Source organism: Podarcis muralis, chromosome 14 (genome assembly GCF_964188315.1).
Source record: "Podarcis muralis chromosome 14, rPodMur119.hap1.1, whole genome shotgun sequence".
Lineage (NCBI taxonomy): Eukaryota > Metazoa > Chordata > Lepidosauria > Squamata > Lacertidae > Podarcis > Podarcis muralis.
The window spans coordinates 38,030,050-38,049,920 of record NC_135668.1 but is presented as its reverse complement, the minus strand read 5'-3'; the positions used below and the strand labels follow the sequence as shown (position 1 = coordinate 38,049,920).

General features: G+C 43.6%; 1 protein-coding gene across 1 annotated transcript in view; it reads right to left on the bottom strand.

Annotated features, from left to right (window-relative positions):
* Positions 1-207: 207 nt before the first annotated feature.
* Positions 208-19,871, bottom strand: part of RAB40C (RAB40C, member RAS oncogene family) — a 41,453-nt gene continuing 21,789 nt past the window's right edge. The window contains exons 3-7 of the mRNA XM_028705615.2: positions 12,739-12,799; positions 9,102-9,162; positions 8,267-8,344; positions 7,115-7,337; positions 208-3,401 (exon numbers count right to left, since the gene is read on the bottom strand). Coding sequence (XP_028561448.1) covers positions 3,121-3,401; positions 7,115-7,337; positions 8,267-8,344; positions 9,102-9,162; positions 12,739-12,799 — 704 coding nt within the window. The 3' untranslated portion in view covers positions 208-3,120. The remainder of the gene's footprint in view (positions 3,402-7,114; positions 7,338-8,266; positions 8,345-9,101; positions 9,163-12,738; positions 12,800-19,871) is intronic.

Sequence of the window (19,871 nt, the reverse complement as noted above, 5' to 3'; positions counted from 1 at the left end):
ATGCCTGTTCATTTCAAATGAGGCAGTTAGCAAAGTGCTTTCCACCATTCCTCCTGGGAATATCCCAGAGCCACAAGCCCCCTTAATCCCCTTAAATCCATCCTGCCCAGCCTCCCCCACTTCTCTGCTGCCCTCCCACTGTCCTTCAGCAAAACCCCTTTAAAGAGCTCACTTGCTTGTCAATGACAACTTCCAGAGCCTGCAGGGTGGTTTTAAAACAAGATAATTTTTTTTAATTTATATAAAAACCATCAGTTTAACAACGTTTACTGTACAAAGGAATTAAAAACAGAGGAATGGTACGTGTGTGGGAGAGCAGCTAGTTTCTAGTGTTTGATATCAGATCACATTCTTTGAGTTGAACATTAATAAAATAAGGTACAAGTTCAGCTTTGATTGACAGACATTCCAAAGAGTCTCATTCCACAGAATTTGCCATGATTTAAAAAAGAAGGAGGGAAAATTAAAGACAGGCATTTAGGTGAGACTGAAAATTATGCATGTACAAGTAAGAAAGAACAAGTGCAGGTAGTTGAACTCTTCTACTCTGGTAAGAAAAGCTCCATGGCCACCCTGTTCCAGCAGATTATGTACAAGTGATATCAGATGCTGGAGACACAATAAGGAGGATTTACAGCCTTGCCAAGCAGGGGTGGGTGCATGGGGGGGGGCACTCCCTGCAATTCTTCCGAAAAACAATGCACATTCTATAGCTCTTTTGGGAAGTAGCTATTTTAAAACCAAGGGTGGAAAGATGGCTGTGTCCAGGCTGCCTCCTAGATCACCTGTTCACTGCACATCCCCAGAATGCCAGGCTGTTGAGTCAGTGATTGTCTCCCACTCCATTTAGAGCAAGCGGCAACAGGTGGTCGTGGCTGTGCCGACATGCCCTGTAAATCTCCAAGCTTCCATGCTCCTGCCCTGGATTTGGCTCTGGCTTTGTTCACAGCCCGATGAGATGCCGCTAAAGGCTTTCCCCTGCCCTTGACCTGTCCCCGCCGCCCTCTTTGAGCTCATGCCAGCAGCGGGGCTTGGCTCACCCCTAGTGCCAAGCCATCTTGGAGCAGCCAATAAGCTGCAGCTCTGCCAGCTAGGCTCCTGTCAAAGTTCCTGAACAGAATGGGTTAGTCAGCTGCATGACAAGCAACCAGCAGCATCATACTACCCTTTCCAATCTGCAATAAGGTTAAGTGGCCAGTCCTGGGCAGGATGGTGGGTGGTATTGAGGAAAGCCACCTGGGAGGAGACATTCACCAGGGAGAGATAGATTGAGATAAATTTGGCGGGGGGGGGGGGGAGGGAGAGAGGGAGAGAGAGAACGAACTAGGTGGCGAAGGAGGTGAATAAATCAAAGATTCCAGAATGCTATTCATAGGCTCTATCAATAAAGCCAACAGGTGACTGTAGCTTCAACCTCTGCACACTTCTGCTTTATTTCCCATCAAACCAGCCTCTCCTTTTAGCTTAAGACAGGCTGGAAGATATTCCCCAAACATCCAATGAGCTTCCTTTCAACTCCAGCCAAAGCTAAAGCAACAGCCCAATGTGCATTTGTGGCAGCACAGGGTACTCTAAGTGAACAGAGAGCAGGGCAGCGCACAAAGGAAAGAGCCACGGAAGCTGCAACTAACTTGTTTCTCAGTATTCCACCTCTCCCACCTTACCCCACCAATCTTAATACTCTTATGCATGCTGTAAGAGAGGTTTTTACTATCTGTGTACAATTCTGGTGACTATATTGATTTTTGAAAAGTGAAAGGGTGTTATCGGGGGTGGGGTGGGTGGGGAGGTGTGCCCTGGATTTCTAAGACCGTTTGGGCTCCCTGAGCAACTCTGTAGTTCAGAGGAGCTGTATGAACAGGATTGACAACACCACAGGGCTAGAGAGCATCAAAAGCAAGCAGCTGACTACAAAAGCAAAAGCGCAGTAACATGCGAGGATTTCTGCTCAGCCAGAGAACATGCTGCAGGAGAGGTTTTGTTCAGGAGCCCCAGATCTCCCCATGCCTCACACAACCCAGTAATTATGAACAGCCATAAAAGAGCAGCATTTACTGATGATCGTCTCCCCCCGCCGCCGCCCCCCCCCCGCCACGATCTTTTTGAGATTTGGTACAGTCTAACCTTTTGCCTTAAGCCTCCTGGGAGGCAGGGATGGCTTGATCAGTCATTAACCAATTCCAGATGTAGTCAGGACTCCCCCACCCTCATTCTCTTCCCCCCACCCCATCCCCACAAACACAGCAGTGTGATTCGGAACCCTGCCCTTGCTGTCCATTTAAGCCATGCACTTGTTACCAGGAATGTCTGGAAAATTTAAGTCAAAAAGAAAAGGAAGGAACAAATCCCTACCTCCTTTCACAAACAGAATTAAAAAGAAAATGACAGCAACCCTGTGAGTCTTATACAATTCTCAGAGTGTTTGATCATTTTGCTCCTTGACCCCCGTCGACCCCCCTCCTACTTCAATTAGCCCTAGGGTTCAAGGCTCAGTACTTCTATTTACAAGGCGGCACAACATTTCCCCCCTGATGTCCTTCTCTTAAAAAAAAGGCAGGAATGGAGGAGAACTAAGGAAAAAAAAGTAGTGAGAATCTCTTTATATTTATAAATAAGTGAAAATGTCAAGCAGCCTGCTTTCTAAGGATCCCCAGCCAATCATGGTATTTCTGTTGGGTAAAGGCAGAACTCCATCTGGGTTGAAGTTGCTATAATTCCTGCCTCCTCACCCCCCTTTTTTAAAAAAAGAGTCATGTTCACTGTAGCACCAGCAATCCACTTGGGAGCCCAAGGTTAAAGTTGCAGCACAGAGTCCCATCTCCTCCCTGGCAGGAGGAAGAGAGTCATTCCCTTGAGGCAGCCATGCAGTTGCCCCTCAGAGCAGGGCGAGGGGCACACCTACTGCATTCTGGGAAGGCTGGCTCAGCACACCCTTGCCATGTGGGATCTTGCCAACCTCACGTCAGCCCACAAGCCCCATGCCAATCCTGTAGGCAGTTGCCAGAGACACAGAGGAACGTCAGGAGAGACCCCAGTGGAATGGGTTGCGTGTGTGTAAACATCTGTACATCAGCGAGTGGGCGGGTGTGGCTGGAGGAGACACTCCCCAGAACCGACTTGCTAAGAGATCTTGCAGTTGTTACGCGAGCAGTTCTGTGGTGGGCTCTGTGGCGGACGGATAGACTTGGAGCGCTTCAAGCTGTTGCCTTTGCTGCTGCTCCCGCCTCCGCTGCTGGCCAAGGAGTATGAGCGGCCGTGCATCATCACTGCATTCATGCCGTTAGCCATGGAGAAGGACTTCAAGTGGCTCTTGATGGTGACGGGAAGGGGCAGCTTGTCTATAAGGTGGACGGGCGTGCAGGAAACAATGGCACGGCAGCAGAGGTCTTGCAGGCTGAACACTGTGGATGTGGGAGGCAATAAAAAAGAAATACAGGATTAGAAAGGATGTACGATTGGGACTAGTGATGTATGGAAGTGAGAGCTGGACCATAAAGAAGGCTGATCGCCGAAGAATTGATGCTTTTGAATTATGGTGCTGGAGGAGACTCTTGAGAGTCCCATGGACTGCAAGAAGATCAAACGCATCCATTCTAAAGGAAATCAGCCCTGAGTGCTCACTGGAAGGACAGATCGTGAAGCTGAGGCTCCAGTACTTTGGCCACCTGATGAGAAGAGAAGACTCCCTGGAGAAGACACTGATGCTGGGAAAGATGGAGGGCACAAGGAGAAGGGGGAGACAGAGGACGAGATGGCTGGATAGTGTTTTCGAGGTTACCAGCATGAGTTTGACCAAACTGCGGGAGGTAGTGGAGGACAGAGGTGCCTGGCGTGCTGTGGTCCATGGGGTCACAAAGAGTCGGACACGACTAAACGACTAAACAACAACAACGATTGGGACAGTTCTTGTATCATTTGCTCTGGTGCGAGTATACCATTTTCCATGAACAAATGTGAAGTTCTTCATGTGTCAGGCACTTCCCCTGTCTCAGCTAGCATTGTGGACCTGTATATGGATGAGCTGAGCCTATAAATCCCAAATCCTGTAGTTTTAAAGGTATGCCTGCAGCAAGCTACATTTTCATACATTCTTTGCAGGGGAAATAGCCCAAGAGATCAGTGTAGCCCGCTTCTGGTTACCAGTTTCCTTTTGTAAGTGCTCCACTGAATAAGTCAACCCACAATCTATCTAAATTAACACTTCAAGAAGTGCAACACCACAGCGACATCCTTCAGCCCCTTCCCCAATATCAGGATCTGGTTAATTCACTCCAGCCCCTGAGTCTGTTTTACCTGGTTTTATCTTAGTAATCAATTGGAATTGTTGTTTCATGTTTGTAATCCACCTTGAACATTTTTTGAATATTTAGCATAAAATCATATATATCCATTCATTAGATAGACATCTTGATGTAGGGGCACAGCTGCATAACCTGAAAGTGCAGCTCTTGACACACATACCTCTCCTCACTCTGCGATAGCACACACCAGAACTTATTGTGACATCAGTTTACATAGGGAACCAACCAATCTGGCCAGAAGTACAAAGCTTGACTTGTGTGCTATTTCCAGCACAGTGGACACCATCAAGTCATGCCATCAAGAAAAGCTGCCTGGTTCAACTGTACAGTCCAGCTGGCACTGCTAATTTCCCCATAAGATGGTTCCTGACAACTATGAGGACTAGAAACTTGCTTTTATTTTCAAAACATTTAATATATTGAACTCCGTACTATCCCAATGGCTATGCAAGGCTCTGCAGCCCCAAGTAACACCAAGTATAGCATTGGGAAGCAGAAACCCCAGGTTTTGCACAGAACACTGAGTTTAGGCTGTTTGATCAGTTTGTATGGCTACATTCCTATAGCCTCTAATATGTGTTTCAGTATTCAATAACAACTCTTCTAGGGAGGCAGAGTTCTTTCTCTCTCTCTCTCTCTCTACATTCCAGACAAGAAACTGAAGCTAGAGAATTAGTGACATGCCCAACAGAATTTCAGAGCTGGGAATGAACCCGCATCTTCTCCCAAATCATATTCTTGTGTGTTAATCAGGTTTCTTGGGCCATTGTCAAAGTAATTAATGCCTCCCCACAACTGGCTGGCGGGAAAGCCGACTGGCTGGCTAAGTCATGTCTGCAGAAGACACACTGCATATAAATTCCCTTCCAGACAAAGCCCTCGAGACTGCAATTAAAATTGGAAGAGGGCTTCCCTGCCTGAAAATTCAATGAGGGAGGACAGGCTTGGTCTAGAGGTGAGCAGACATGCTGCATGCCTCAGAACAGAGCACATTCCGATTTGACAAGTATACAAGCCCTGGCAACCTGAGGCAAACAGCCCTGAACTCTGATCCCTTCCCACAGCTGGACTGAGACCCTATGAGCAAACTCGCTCACACCCATGAGAACCTGTGGCCCCGTGCTTCTTTCTAAGCAGTGTGCAATATCTTGTAACATCTGCTTTGCAAAGCAGAACAACTACTCTGGGGTGGGGCAGATTTGCTTTGATGAGGTCACTGCTGGGGGAGGTGGGGGAGAAGAGAGGAAGGCATTCTAGTTCTGTTACTTGAGGGCCTGACACAGTTCAGGTCACTAGCAAAGTTTCACGCAGGGAGCCAAAAGGGTCAGAGCAACTAATCGCTCACCTGAATGCAGCTGGAAGAGCTACTGAAATCTGCTATGAAACCCCAGTCCACAAATCTCAGGCTGACTCAAACAGATATTACCAAAAAAAGTAAGTACATTAAATCAGACTTCTGTGCTCGTCAGCTGTGAAGCAGTGCTTGAAGTTACTATCCTCCCCATCTATGCTCCTGTTACCCAGAATCTCAGAATACCTGTATACATGTGAACTAGCAGCAATCCCTTCTCCTAGTGGAGACTTGGATAAGAACCTCTGTCCTCTTGACTTTCCTATTGTTCCAGTTGCCCTTAGGGCTGAGGACAAAGAAGACTTTTGCAAGCTGAACTATCTGCCAGCCTTGCATGTGAGAGTGGAAGGGGAGCTCTTTTGAAACTGAGCAGGTCAGCTATGACAGAGTCAAAGAATCCCTCCACCACAGAAATGATAGCATGCCATCTTCTGACAACAAGGAAAACTGCACCCCACAGGGAAAGCAGGATGCTGGCTTTGTCAAGCGCTGTTTGAATGGCTCAGTGTAAGGCTGCTCTTCATATTCCCTTGTCCACAATGCCTCTTCAAACATCAAGCTGCTGGGAATGATTGACAAGAATGGAACAATATATCACACATGCTCTATATTAAGACCCCCAAAGTCAACACGGGGGGACCTGAAGTCTGTGATCCAAACAAGCTGAATAAATTAGTTGCATTGGTCACTACCGTGGAAGATGCTGGACAGATTCCCATGACTGAACTACTTTGAGAGAAGTCAAATAGAGGTCTCAAGAAAACATGAAATTTTAGTTTCAATTGATAAAACTGAAAATTAACAACTCACTGAATGCTGGCTAGCTTATGCTATAAAGTTTGTTTAAGAAATCAAATATGGAGTGGGAAAGTTGATACTCTAATAAAAAGATCAAGCCTGCAACATCCAGGCCTTTTCAATCCTATTTTCACAGCTATGGGAGATATAAAAACTGGCCTAGTTGGTTCAGTGCTGCATGCAAAAAGCTATTTTTAATCAGTTTCTTTTCTATATACAAGGAGGATAATGACATCAATGGAGAGAACCCCAAGTCAGGGTGGTATGTTGGGGCATAAAGCAAGTTCAATAAATTCACAGGGCTCAGTGAAGAAGAAGATAGGCAGGTATTGTCTCTAGAGGAGAAGACTCAAGGCACATAGAGCTCCATTTTTGTTTCATATCTGAATAAGGTCTGTTTCAGATGTTTTATTGTTTTTGCAGAGTGAGATTTCCCCTATTTGTACTAATATGAGCAAATCATCATTAAGCAAGCTAAGTCACAGTAACTTACATGAGAGACGTCACACATGACATTGAGGCAAATTACCGTAGCTGAATTCAAAGAGCAATAGTGGAAATGCCATGTGTACCAAACACCAAATCCTAGAAGGAAGACTGACAACTGAAACATCTATTCCTGTCTTAATGCATGGCAGGAACAATGGTGTGGGTGCTTGCTCACCTCTGTTGGGCCTCCAGATCTTCTCCATGCCATGCCTCATCAGCACAATACGAGACAGCTCCGTGAAGGACTCAATTACGTTGAAGTTGCACAATGGACTGACCTCAAAGAACGTCATGCAATTTTTCTCTGCATAGGAGCGGGCTTGCTCTGTTGGCACTTGCCGTTTAAAGGCCAGATGAAGCCGGTTGCCAACCAAGATGCGGGGCACACCAGGAGCATGCTTTAGAGAGAAAAACAAATCACTGAACATACGCACTTCCATGCCAGCCCAAGCTCATGTTCCAACCCTTTTCCTTTGGGGAGCAAAATACCTATTTGGCACTTCTCATTTACAAGACAATGCTGTGCTTTCATTTTTCAGGCCGGGTTCTGTGCTCCTAACCTGGACATGGCACAGGGTCCAATAGAAGAAGCTGGCATCTAGAGAAGGCCAAGTCTAGTACACTGCTGGCTTTCCAAGGAGGAAATGGGTACTAGAAACTGGTTTAAGCTTGGCAAATCCCAGTATCTGCCCACACCTTCCATCCCTTCTACATTCTAGTGTTAAGTGTACTAACATATTTTCCTCTTAATGCTTGGCAATTAACAGATAACATTTTCTGATAACTATGTTAGGCCTTTCTGAAGTAGTAAACCTGTGTCTGGGCTATCCTACTCCAGACTACAGGCCAGGGTTTATATCAATAATTGCTCTGCCATATAAAAATCCCTGCACATAAGAGAATTTGTGCACTTGGGCAGGACTGGGAAGTGGATCTGTTTGGGAGCAGAATCCCAAAATCTTCCCACCCCTCCATGGGCTAACTTTGACAAGCAGGTGAGGCTGCAACCCATAACCTCTCATTATAATGATCCCATGTGACTAACACCTGTCAAAGGAGTAAGATTCTAACCTAGACTCCACCTGGATATGAGTTTTCTTAGTGCAGGGATTTTTACTTAGGTGTTTGGTCTCAACAGAAGGTTATAGAAGCATTTCAGCCTGCAGCAGGATGCAATAGTACCTAACTGACAGTTTGCTTCAATACAGTATAAGGTCGTAACAGGAAACCAAAAATTCTGACACTCCCTGAACCAGATTTGTAGATGATGAACAAAGATAAAAAGACCAAGTTTATGGAAGTCTAATGCAGTTTTTGCCATTCTTACCTCATCAATTTCCTTGATCCATCTGTCTATTCCATCAAAAGACCAGCGATTGGTAATGTCGTAGACCAAGAGGATTCCCTGTATGAAACAGAACACCAAATGTTCAAATTAAAACAAAAAAAATTCAAAGTTGCTTACTTGCAGAAGGTATTTTCCTAAAGTTGGTCAATAGTGACTTCACACCCAACTGTGTGTTCTTTTCCTGCCTTTTTGCCATGTAATTCACTTCTACTGTGAGGTTTTCAAAGTATTCTACCCATTTCTAGTCATATGATTAGGAATTCTGAGAACCATTCTTTTACCAGGCTACTGAAGGCTCCCTCCAACACCACACCTGACCTATAGACTATAACAAAAAAAATTTGGTGTGTGTGTGTGTGTGTGTGTAAAGAAATACAAGAGGAATGTTTCAGAAAGCTGGATGTTTTCAGCGATAAGTTAGGACCCAGGCCACAAGCAGAATTCCCAGTCTGAAGTGGAAGAAATAGTGGAAGAGAAATAGAAATGCTTTTTCCCCCATGGCAAGACTCTAGTTTCAGCACAGCCATCATTCTGTAGCCTAAGCCAGGAGTAGCCAACATGGTGCCCTCCAGATGTTTTGGTCTACAACTCCCATCAGCCCATTGACTCTGTTGACTGAGGCTTATGGGAATTAGAGGGCACCACCCTTGGCCTAAACCAATATGGATGCATTGTGAGGGCTGTCCCAAACACAATCACTGGTTCCTCCTGGCTCACTTCCAGACATTAACAAACTGATGAGGAATGACTGCAGGTGGCACTTTTGCCTGGAGTCAAGTAACAAAAGCTAAGCAGCACTGCTGACTGTACTCACCTGAGCTCCCCTGGAGTATGACCGAAAAATTGTACAGAACCTCCCTTGGCCTGATGTGTCCCTACAATGAAGGAGGGAAAAAAGTAGATGGCTTTCAGACCTCCCCATTCCACCTTCCCAACCCTTTCATTGAATCCTTAGCTAATAACAAAACCATTCCATTCAGTGATCTGTTGGTTAAAATTGGAACTACATACTATACAAGAGGATATTGTACAAAAGTCATTATTTTTCTCCCCAAAATGCTGTGCTTCACATATGGATTTGTGTAGAGTGCACTCTCATACTCCACGCCTAAAAAGAACATTCTAACTTATTCCAGTCTTGTGTACCCACAAATATATTTCCTGCAGAAGAATATACACAAGAAAATTTTACCATGCATGTTAATAAACACTAGTAAGAGTGCATATTATCTTTTCCATGCAAGTACACATACAAAAGATATCCCAAATGACTGGTTGTTCAGGAATATAGATTACATGTTAGCATCTGAGAACTAAAAAATTTTTTACAGCTTTATTTATCAATCCAGAACATCCATACTCTCAAGCTGGGTACAAGTTCATTACTCCCATTTTATCTACTGATGCAGCTCATTGTTTTCAGTTCTTGGAGGCTGCTACTGGCAGAATTCAACCACAACAGAAGCTACAGCAGACACTTCCAGGTCCTGCTCAACACCAGCTGCCCTCACTTTGAATGCTTCAAAGACAATGACTATGTATTTAAAATCCATTTTGCAAGCCCTCCAGCAGGCCGCCTTTGTGTGCAAATTCATCATAGCAGTTCCCACTTCCTATGACCTATCAATGGGTAGGTAGAGACATACATGCTACATACATATACTATAGATATGGGATGTCCAACAGGTCGATCGTGATCTACTGTTCCGATTCCTGGGATGTTTTGGTAGATCGTGGGCTCCTCCATCCAGCCCTGTCCCCTCACCCTGCCCTCTAGATCACTATACTGGAAGACGGAGCTCTCGCTGTGACGCTGACCGTTTCATTAGCAATCTCTTGGTGAGCTCCTATTTTTATTTATTTCTTCGACCTGCCCCCCCCCCCATGGGATTTTTCTCCCTAAAATAAGCTCAAAAACTTTCACCTGAACCCCCCCCCCCCAAGAGGTAGATCACTGCCAGTTTTTAATTGTGTGAGTAGATCACAGTCTCTTGGAAGTTGGCCGTCCCTGCTATAGATGGACTAGATGCTCATTGGTATTATGTTCCAGCTTCCTACCACTGGAGACAGGATTTGACTGTTCAACATGAGGATCGTCAATATGTTCCACTAGAGAGAGTTAGATGAGAGAGACCAAGGCTCAAGTTCTAACTGTCATGGTTTCACCAGGTGGCCTTTGTCAAGTTACTAGCACCAACCCCCCTTTTTAGTGACAACAACAACAAAACACACCCTCTCATTCAAAACTGCCCATTTCAAGATAATGGCTGAGCTCTGTCTCGCCTTTGGTGGTTAGGTGGGTGGGGTGCAAAGGTGAAGGCTTTTTTCACCAGGACACTTCAGCTTTAGAAACCTCTTCCAGTGAAAAGTTTGCCTGCCCCTCTCATTTTTCTCTCTGCAATTACACTTTTTTTTAAAAAAAGTTATGCCAGATGTGCTTCCCGCCAAGAGACTTTTATGTACTGATCTACAGTGATTACAAATTGCTGTCAAATGCAAATGTGAATTTATTTATTTATAAAAGTATTTATATACCACCCTTTCAGAAAGCATCAGGGAGTCTGCAGCAAAATAAGAAATCCCTCCATTAGGAGCACTACAGAAAAATCATTAAAATGTTCACGTTTTTGTTTTTTTAAAAAAACAACAACTGCATAGGCCTGTCTACATGAAAGTTCAGTTAACTTTTTGTTAGGTGAGTGAGAACATATTCTCTTGAAGATTTAAGAAGTGCTACAAATGATTGGTATGGATGGGGGTGTGGGCTCAGAAAACATTATTAACCCACAAAAATGCACCTGCAAGGCTATCTTTAATGAATATGGCAAGTTGGTGGACTCTCTCTGTCACCCAATTTCCACATACACATAAAAGAAAAGTGTTGGAAGCAGTCCTTCAGTACTGCCTAGCCGTAGAGAGAATTCTTAGCTCTTCATTTAAAAAGCTGCTATGAAAACAAACAAAGGAAAAATTTTGGCTGGAGAAGATATGTTTGAGTTCAGCATTCAGTGGATACTCCAGAGGCTGACATTACACTGAGGAATTCTTACAACTCTGTTTAGGAGTACAACGTGTTCTGTAGTAAACAAACATAGGGTGTGTTAAGGACACCAGCTGCCTCAGAGCTTGTGTGTAGATTTAAGCCATGCCTTCTCATCTATTTAAACATTACAGCACACCAAGGGGCATCACCAGACATCTGTGATGCTATGAGGAGTGCTGTGCTGACCTAAGCAAGTGCCTACATAAGTGCAAGCTGCGGTCAGGTTAGTCACAGAACACGTTGCAGTGTGTTGGTCTCTGCTGTGTCCAATGACCTGGGAGGGGTGCATGACAAACAGCTGGAAGCCTCACCACCCTCATTCCCCTGCATCAGATTTCCCAGGGAGATCAGATTTTTGGTGCAATTGAGGCATTGCTAAATATCTAAAGGGTCAGATTTTTGCTGGCACTTTTCTTATACACCCGTCACTACACAAACTAGAAGCTTGTTCCATCTATCCTGTTGCAAATAGCATAATGTCAGGGAGAGAGTGGTAATCATTATGGTAGACCAGGGCAATGGATTACAATTCCAGTCATCCTCAACCATAGACTACGCTGGCTGGGGCTGATGCTGCCCAACAATATCTAGTAGGCACCACACTGGATGCTCTTATGGTAGAGACTTTGTGACTAAGTTCACACACCATCCTCCTTGTGCAAGAGGCCATTTCCGTAAGTGGCCAAAAACCAATGCTCTTAGAATGAACACTAAGTAGGAACCAGGACTGTTTTGAAAATGCTTTCATGCAGGACCAGATGTACACATTTAAAGGTAAACTGTCCTTAGGCCACAGGGCAATAAATATGGCAAAAAATAAAATCTGCCCAAACACACACAAACTGAAGGTGGGAAAAGTGACTTAGCATATCTTCCCCTACTGTCCTCCTTTACTTCCTTGTTTTTCTTCTATGTCTTCCATTCACATTGTAAATCTGTATGCAAGGTTAAATTATGTTGTATGCCAGGCATAGGCAAACTCAGCCCTCCAGATGTTTTGGGACTACAACTCCCATCATCCCTACCTAACAGGACCAGTGGTCAGGGATGATGGGAGTTGTAGTCCCAAAACATCTGGAGGGCCGAGTTTGCCTATGCCTGTTGTATGCTGTAAGCCCCTTGTTTTCTTTTCAGCATGTAGCAGCAGTAGAAGGAAGAGGGAGGAGATGGTGCTTGTGAAGCCGAACTGGTGAAGCCAGGCCATACAAGAGAAGGGTGGGATAAGGAAAAATGTAATCTATATGCTATAATTAAATGAAATAAGTATCTATGAACGTCTCCAGATCAGCCCAGGCAGACACTTCTAAGTTTGCAAGAACATTATATTGATGAACCCAAGTTCTTTCTTGGCTTAAGGTCATGTAGGCACTCTTAATACTTTGGGAAGATTTCAGCAATGCAACCTTACCAGAGCTCCAGTTTGACTCGTCTGCCATCTAACAGGATTGTTGTGGTCTTGTAGTCAATTCCTGTAAATAATAACAATGGAAGTGTGATTACACAAAAACCAGGAATAACGGCACTATTTCAGTGACATGTAAGTGTTCATAACCAGAAAAAGCTGTCACAGCACCAAGTGTTTGGGGGAATGATGCTTGTGGTAGTAGCATAGTAAGTTTTAATATACAAAACAAGCAACTCAGAAGAGCAGTAAACAGACAATTATCATTTATCTGGTAGCAAGGACATTTAGGTCTCTTACAACACAAAAAAAAGGTAGCTGTGAGGAATGAGGAACCAAGAGTTGTTTGTCAAACTGACCTACTTCTAGTTAAATACAATTTCTTCACCATATTTAGCATAATGTTAAATTAAAAAACTACTACAACAAAATTTATATACCACTTGATTGTAAAAAAACACACCCTACCAATTGTTTACATCCCCCCCACTTGATGTTGAATTCATCCACTTAAGATTTGTACCCTCACTTTGAGTACAGTGTATTTTGTCTAGGTATTATTACTGAAATGTGAAGGCCAGGAGTGGCATTCAGGTATGTTACATTCAGACTAGACCCACTGAAATTAATGGACCTAACTCAATCATGTTCATTCATTTCAGTGGGTCTACTCATTAGTTGAATGCCACCCAAAAAAACCTAGATTTTGAGCTAGCAGCGGCAACTGACCAGAGAACCTGTCGGTGGATCATTGGGACATGGACCTCAGCAGAGTCTGATATCTGCATTTTGAAGCTTAATTTCAGAGGATGCATCTGATTGTGGCCAAGATCTGCACATTACAGCTTTGCATTACAGTTTTGGTATGCAAGCAAAAGGACATACAACCATAAGGTAAAGGTAAAGGATCCCTGAATGGTTAAGTCCAGTCAAAGGTGACTATGGGGTGCAGCGCTCATCTCTCTTTTCAGGCTGAGGAAGCCAGTGTTTGTCCACAGACAGCTTTCCGGGTCACGTGGCCAGCATGACTAAACTACTTCTGGCACAACAGGACACCGTGACGAGTGCCAGAGTGCATGGAAAAGCTATTTACCTTCCCGCCACAGCCATATCCACCACTGAAAGGTAGCATTCAACTCTCAAAAACAATTCATACTATATAGTCATGTTGCTGCCATCTTAACAATAACTTGATAGCGCTATTGGCATGTCAAATGCCAGGTCAATGAGTTCTATTTCTAACTAGGCAGCTTTGTTATTAGCAAGTACACCAAAATACTTCATACATATTCAATTGTGTTGACACAGAGATTTCATTTCCCTGCCACACATCTGTGTCAATATCCTTGGAGACCTGGATATTGCACTAATAAGGTCTCAGCTGGTCACTTTTCTTCCTGTTCCTCCCAATGCTTTAATCTGCATATTAATTAGTCCATTGTTAACAAACTTCAAACAGGAAGCTGACTGCTGGCAATTGGTCCTGCCCCACATGAGATCAAGCACCACTTCCTTTAATTTAAGAAAGAAATCCCATCTGATTCACTGATTCCAGGGACACATGCTTTCAAACCTATCAGGTCGCATAAGAACTGAAGATTTTAAGTATAAGCAGTCTGACTTTGAAATATATAGTAAACTTTTCAACAGCTTCCTTCAAAAACTAATTTTTACATATGATTTCTTTAACTTGATCCAAACACACCCCACACTAAAAATATCATTTTCTCTGTAAAGAATAAATCATGGAGGAAAAATTCTTTCAAGGAAAGTGAACTGGCTATCTTCATCTGCCCCAGCTGCAACAAAACATGCTGTAACTCTCCAAAGGTTAGACTTCATCCCCAAAGGCGCACTCCTCCATTGTCTAGAGACAGATGGATGCCAGCCAACCAAGTACTACTGGGATGCAGCCCTAACTCCAGAAAACTCTGTCCTGTGTCTCGCCAGTATAGTTGGCGACACACTCCTATTTTAATATCCTCCAACTATCTAGTGCGCAAGTTACCAGTGTAGTGCCCTCCAGCTGCTGTGGAACCACATCTCCCATCTTCCCTGACCATAGCTTACACTGGCTGGAGATGAGGTCAAACAATATCTGGGGAAACACCATGTTGGCTACCCCTGATCTAGTATCTACAGCTAGCTCAGATCTCAAAATAAGTTATAACAAGGGTGGGGACTGCATTCCATTGGAGGCAATCTGTTGTTGGACACAAGCCAGTGGTGGATGGAACCACAGCTGAAAGTAGGCAAGGTCATTTCTCTTTTGATAATCCCCTTCCCCACTGCTCCAGTCACATGAAAGTAGGCTAAGGGCACATGTCGTCATCTAGCCACAGGCTGCCAACCCTGAGTTACAGATTGCCAACTGTTAATGAAAATTTGCTTCCTGTCCAGCCCAGGAGCAGTCTATGCTTCTGGAACATTCTGGGCACTTAGCCTACCACAGTATCCCCCAATAAACATGTTAAAACATTTATTTCCAAAGAATAGCCTTGAAGTTGCACACCTGCATTGGCAAACTCCCACATGACTTACAACAGTTCACATATATTCTTAGAATGTAAAATAAAGATTTTGTTTTATGTTGTCATTTCTATTAAAACCCTGTTTGACAAGACAACCTGACTACTTTTGTTTATAAAAAAAAGCAACTTACAGCCATTGATTAAAAATCCTCAGGCTCAATCTGAGATGTACCGTACTTTTCCGTGTATAACATACCCCCATGTATAAGATGACCCCTATTTTGGGGGACTAAAAATTAAGAAAATGGGGGGAGATTGCCCAGAGTTGTGGAGCTTTTTTTGTGGAGGATTGCACAGAGTTCTTGAACTTTTTTTAGGGGAGGTGTTGCCAAAAATCACTCACCCACATGGCTGACGCCAACACTCACACATGTCGCAACAGCTTCCTAATGTCTGTCCCCTCAGCAGCAGAAGCAGCCTATTGCCTGCCCAATTGCCACAGCGATACCCACTCAACAACATCCCTTGCTGCAGACACCAACAACACTCTGCAGACCATCTCTGGCTCGTGCCATCAACCAATCCCATGTCCCCCCGGGCACCACCCATGTATAAGACAACCCCCTATTTTAAACATAATTTTCCAGTAAAAAAACCCCGTCTTATACACGGAAAAGTACAGTATATCTTCAGGGCCCACTCTGTTATTTTTGTAATTGTACACTTTAAAGCTGTTTTTAATATACAGGTAGCAACTGATTACGCTTATTCAATATGTGTGCAACCACACATACAAGCACCGGCCCAAACCCAGAAGTAACCCCAAAAGTCACAAAAATGGGGCAGCCTTATTCAGCCTCCCCCATGTTGGAAGATACATTGCTGTAGCTACCTTATGTACCAATAGAAAGGTAGCACAGTTCTTTGCCCTGGCAGAGAGAGAAAATATTTATTGCCAATTCCTAAGCAGCTGCCCAGCCCAAAGCTGAACAAATATTTCAGTCTCCTAGGAAGGAATAGTTTGAGGCCTTCAGGTTGGCTGCTTTTTAATTCATAGTATTTCAGTCACCATTTGGGCCGGACTTAATTCATAGTGATATCATTGGCCAAGCCAGACATGATGCTAATTGTGAAAGCTTTCCTTTAGTGCCAAATGAAGCTTCCTTTCTCCAAACCTAATAGCAGCTTGGGGAAATCAATACCTTGGGGTATGAGGGGAAGAGCTAAATCCCCTCATTGTGTGCCATGGTCCCAACCCCAACCCCTTGCATCTTCTCTTTAAACGTGAAAAAGTAGATGAGAATTGCAATGATACAATTAACATAATTTATAGTTTGACCCCATGCAAATATAAGGAAAGGTTCCAGTCAGTGTGAAAGGCTTTCCTTCTTACTTAGGTAAATCTTCACAGTGCTGGACTGTCCATGAATGCAACGCTTCCATAATCCAAATCTCAGGCTGGCAGCAGTATCACTACTTAATCTTAAAATATTAAGGCCGTCAGTGCAACATCTTCACAATTACACTAGACATATTTCCTTCAGGATCAATGATGCAACCAGCCTCTGCTTCTGCTTTGCATTCCAGAACACTAACGCTCTTCAGCTTTTATAAACAGTTGATTACAATGTATCATAAGGAATTGTATCACAAAAAGGAACTCATTTCAGCAGCAAGTATTTCACTTTTGAAATCATCAGGCTTGTTCAGACAAGTTCAAGCTCAACTGCCCCAACTATGTATGTTACATAACACTGAACAAACTTTCAAATGAATAAGGGAGAAACTGACATCTTTGTGCCACTAGGTGGCACTATTGCACAGAGGCTTTGGGGATACTGCTGAAAGTCAGCCTTTAAATACCTGAGTGCTTTAACTGCCTCCCCTTAAACTCCCATCTTTACAACTGTTGTAGGGAAATGTTGGTGTTTTCTTCAGCAAACAAACTGTGAATATCCATATTTTTATATGCATACTGAGAAGCACCAGTCTGTTGATTGATCTTATTAGGAGTTGTGTTACTTTATTTCACTATACTGCTACATTTTTGATTTGTTATTTACTCTGTTTCTAGTTTATGTGCCAGTCACATCTCCCTGGGCTGGACATTATGAATTTACAAATTAAAGAGTTTTCGGTGAGAAAGACCATTGGATCAAACTATGAAATTAAAAACTGAAGTTCAAGCATTCAGTCACATGGATATGCTCTGTTGGTAGACAATGTACAAACCAGTTTGATTCTATTGCTTATAGCAGGTCTACCCAACATGACACTCTAAGATAAAATGCAAGCCACTAGCCACATAATTGTAGCCTATCAGATGCCTGAAAATGTTGCAGTCTCAGGCATGAAAACAAAAAAGTTTGCCATTTTACCATTTATTTACTATTACATTTATATCCCCACTTTTCCTTCAATGAGGCTTTAGGCAACATATACTGTTCCCCCATTCTCAGTTTCAACCCAACAACCTTGTAGGCTAGGCTGAGCTTCATGATGGAGTCGGAATTTGAATTCTCATCTCCCAGGTTCTAGTCCAGCTTTCCACCCACTAGGCCAAATTGGCTTCATGTCTGGCATGCCAGGCTCAATTCAGTGGCAGGAAATTACACAAATGTGGTTTAATGCGTCTAGCTATGTGGAAGACACAATGGGGCTATGCTCCATCTGAATATGGGTCACTGAAGCAGATCCACGATCATTTAAGAGATGGAAAAAAGGGGAGAGAGTGTAAAAGACAAAAAATTAGGAGAGAGCACAAAACAAGGCACAGGGAAAGAGACTAACAAGATATAATAGTATGGTAAAAGTTGTTTTAATGTTGCAGGTTGGTGCTAAATGAAAAAGCCCTGGGCCTGATAAGTTGTTAACTACCAACAGACAAATGGAAAGACATATTTCTTTGTAAGCTATGGTTGCAAATGTTTATTTCTTACATCTATATTCTTCTTTTCCTCCAAGGAACAAAAGATGGTGTACATGGTTCTCCCCCTCCCAATTTCATTCTCACCCTGGCCTTGAAAAATATTAAGTTTTAATTATAATGCTAAACCATAATAATAGAATCATAGAACCATATCATTGTAGAGTTGGAAGAGAGCCTGAATGTCATCTAGTCTAACCGCCTGCAATGCAGGAATCTCAAACTAAATATGCATGACAGATGGCCATCCAACCTCTACTTAAAAACCTCCAAGGAAGGAGAGTCCACCACCTACCAAGGGAGTCTGTTCCACTGTCAAACAACCCTTACCGTCAGAAAGTTCTTACTTAGGTTTAGTTAGAATCTCCTTTCTTGAAACTTGAAGCCATTGATTCGGGACCTAGCCTCTGGAGCAGAAGAAAACAAGTTTGCTCCATCTTCCATGTAACAGCTCTTTAGATCTTTGAAGATGGCTATCGTATCTTCTTTCAGTCTCCTCTTTCCCAGGCTAAATATACCCAACTTCCTCAACAGTTCCTCATAAGGTTTTGTTTCCAGACCCTTGACATGGCATAGCTCCCGACAGTCCTGCTTTTTTGTTCCTCCTGGGGTTCGTCTCCTGCGTTGGGAGATCTTCCTCCCCCCTAAGGGCACTCTACCTGCATCTCTATTCCAGGACAGTACACTCTGGTCTAGCAAGAATTTCTTCATCTTGCCCGATAGCATGAAGTGTGGATAGGAGGGCCTCAAGTTGCTATATCTTCTATTCCAGCAAGGCAACCAGTTTGCACTTGCTGCAGGTGTAGTTTTCCATGTTCTCAGTCAGGAAGACAAACATAGCACAGGTGTTTCAGGTCACACTGTAAGACAGCACTCTGGGCATCCCCATCAAACTCCTTCGCTAAACATTCTTGCAACATCCCTGTTTATAAGTCATGATCACAAGAGCATCATCTGCTGGATTTCTTCCTGCTGGATTTGAGCCTTCACTAAATGGGGAGTCCAGGGTCCAGCAGGTGTCACTGCTGTCTCCACTCCTACAGCCCATATTCAGTTGCCATGCTAAGATGATGACACCCATGAGGCAATGCGTTCCATGGTTGATTGTGGGAGGGGTTCGCTGACCAAGTTGGAAGGCAGAAGATGGTCTGCAGTTGTGGTTTCGTGTGCACATGGTAGAAAGCTGGCAAGGAGCAGAGCCCTGTGCCTGTAGCATGGCGGCCCTGGCTTTACATCCTCCAGCAGGGTGCCTGATTCAGTAATACAATGGGGCCCATCCAGTAATGAAGTGTAATGGATTTCACTGTGCTGACAATGGCCAGATGCCGCTGGAAATCCATCAATCAGGACTTGAAAGCAGTTATCCCTTCCCATTCAAGCAATTAGTTTTCAGTGGAATATTGTCTATGAACATGCAAGTATCATTTAATGATCATGGTTAAAAGTTGTCAACAAAGGTCTCCTCAATCATTTGTTTATAACCCTTTAAATAAGGATTCAAGTTAGTGGCCATCAACACATCATATAGTAGTGAATGTGTTATTTCACACTTCCTTTTTTGCCTGTTCTGAATCTAGTGGACCAAGATTTGTGTGTCTAATCACTGCTGGAACTCTCATGCCTGTAGCAATTCTCTGTTTCTCTATGTCTATCCCAAAAGGATACCAAGAAATTAAAGTCAGAATTGGGCCTTAGTTATCCACCAAGTATGAAACTCTGTTTGGTAACTACATATCTAGAGG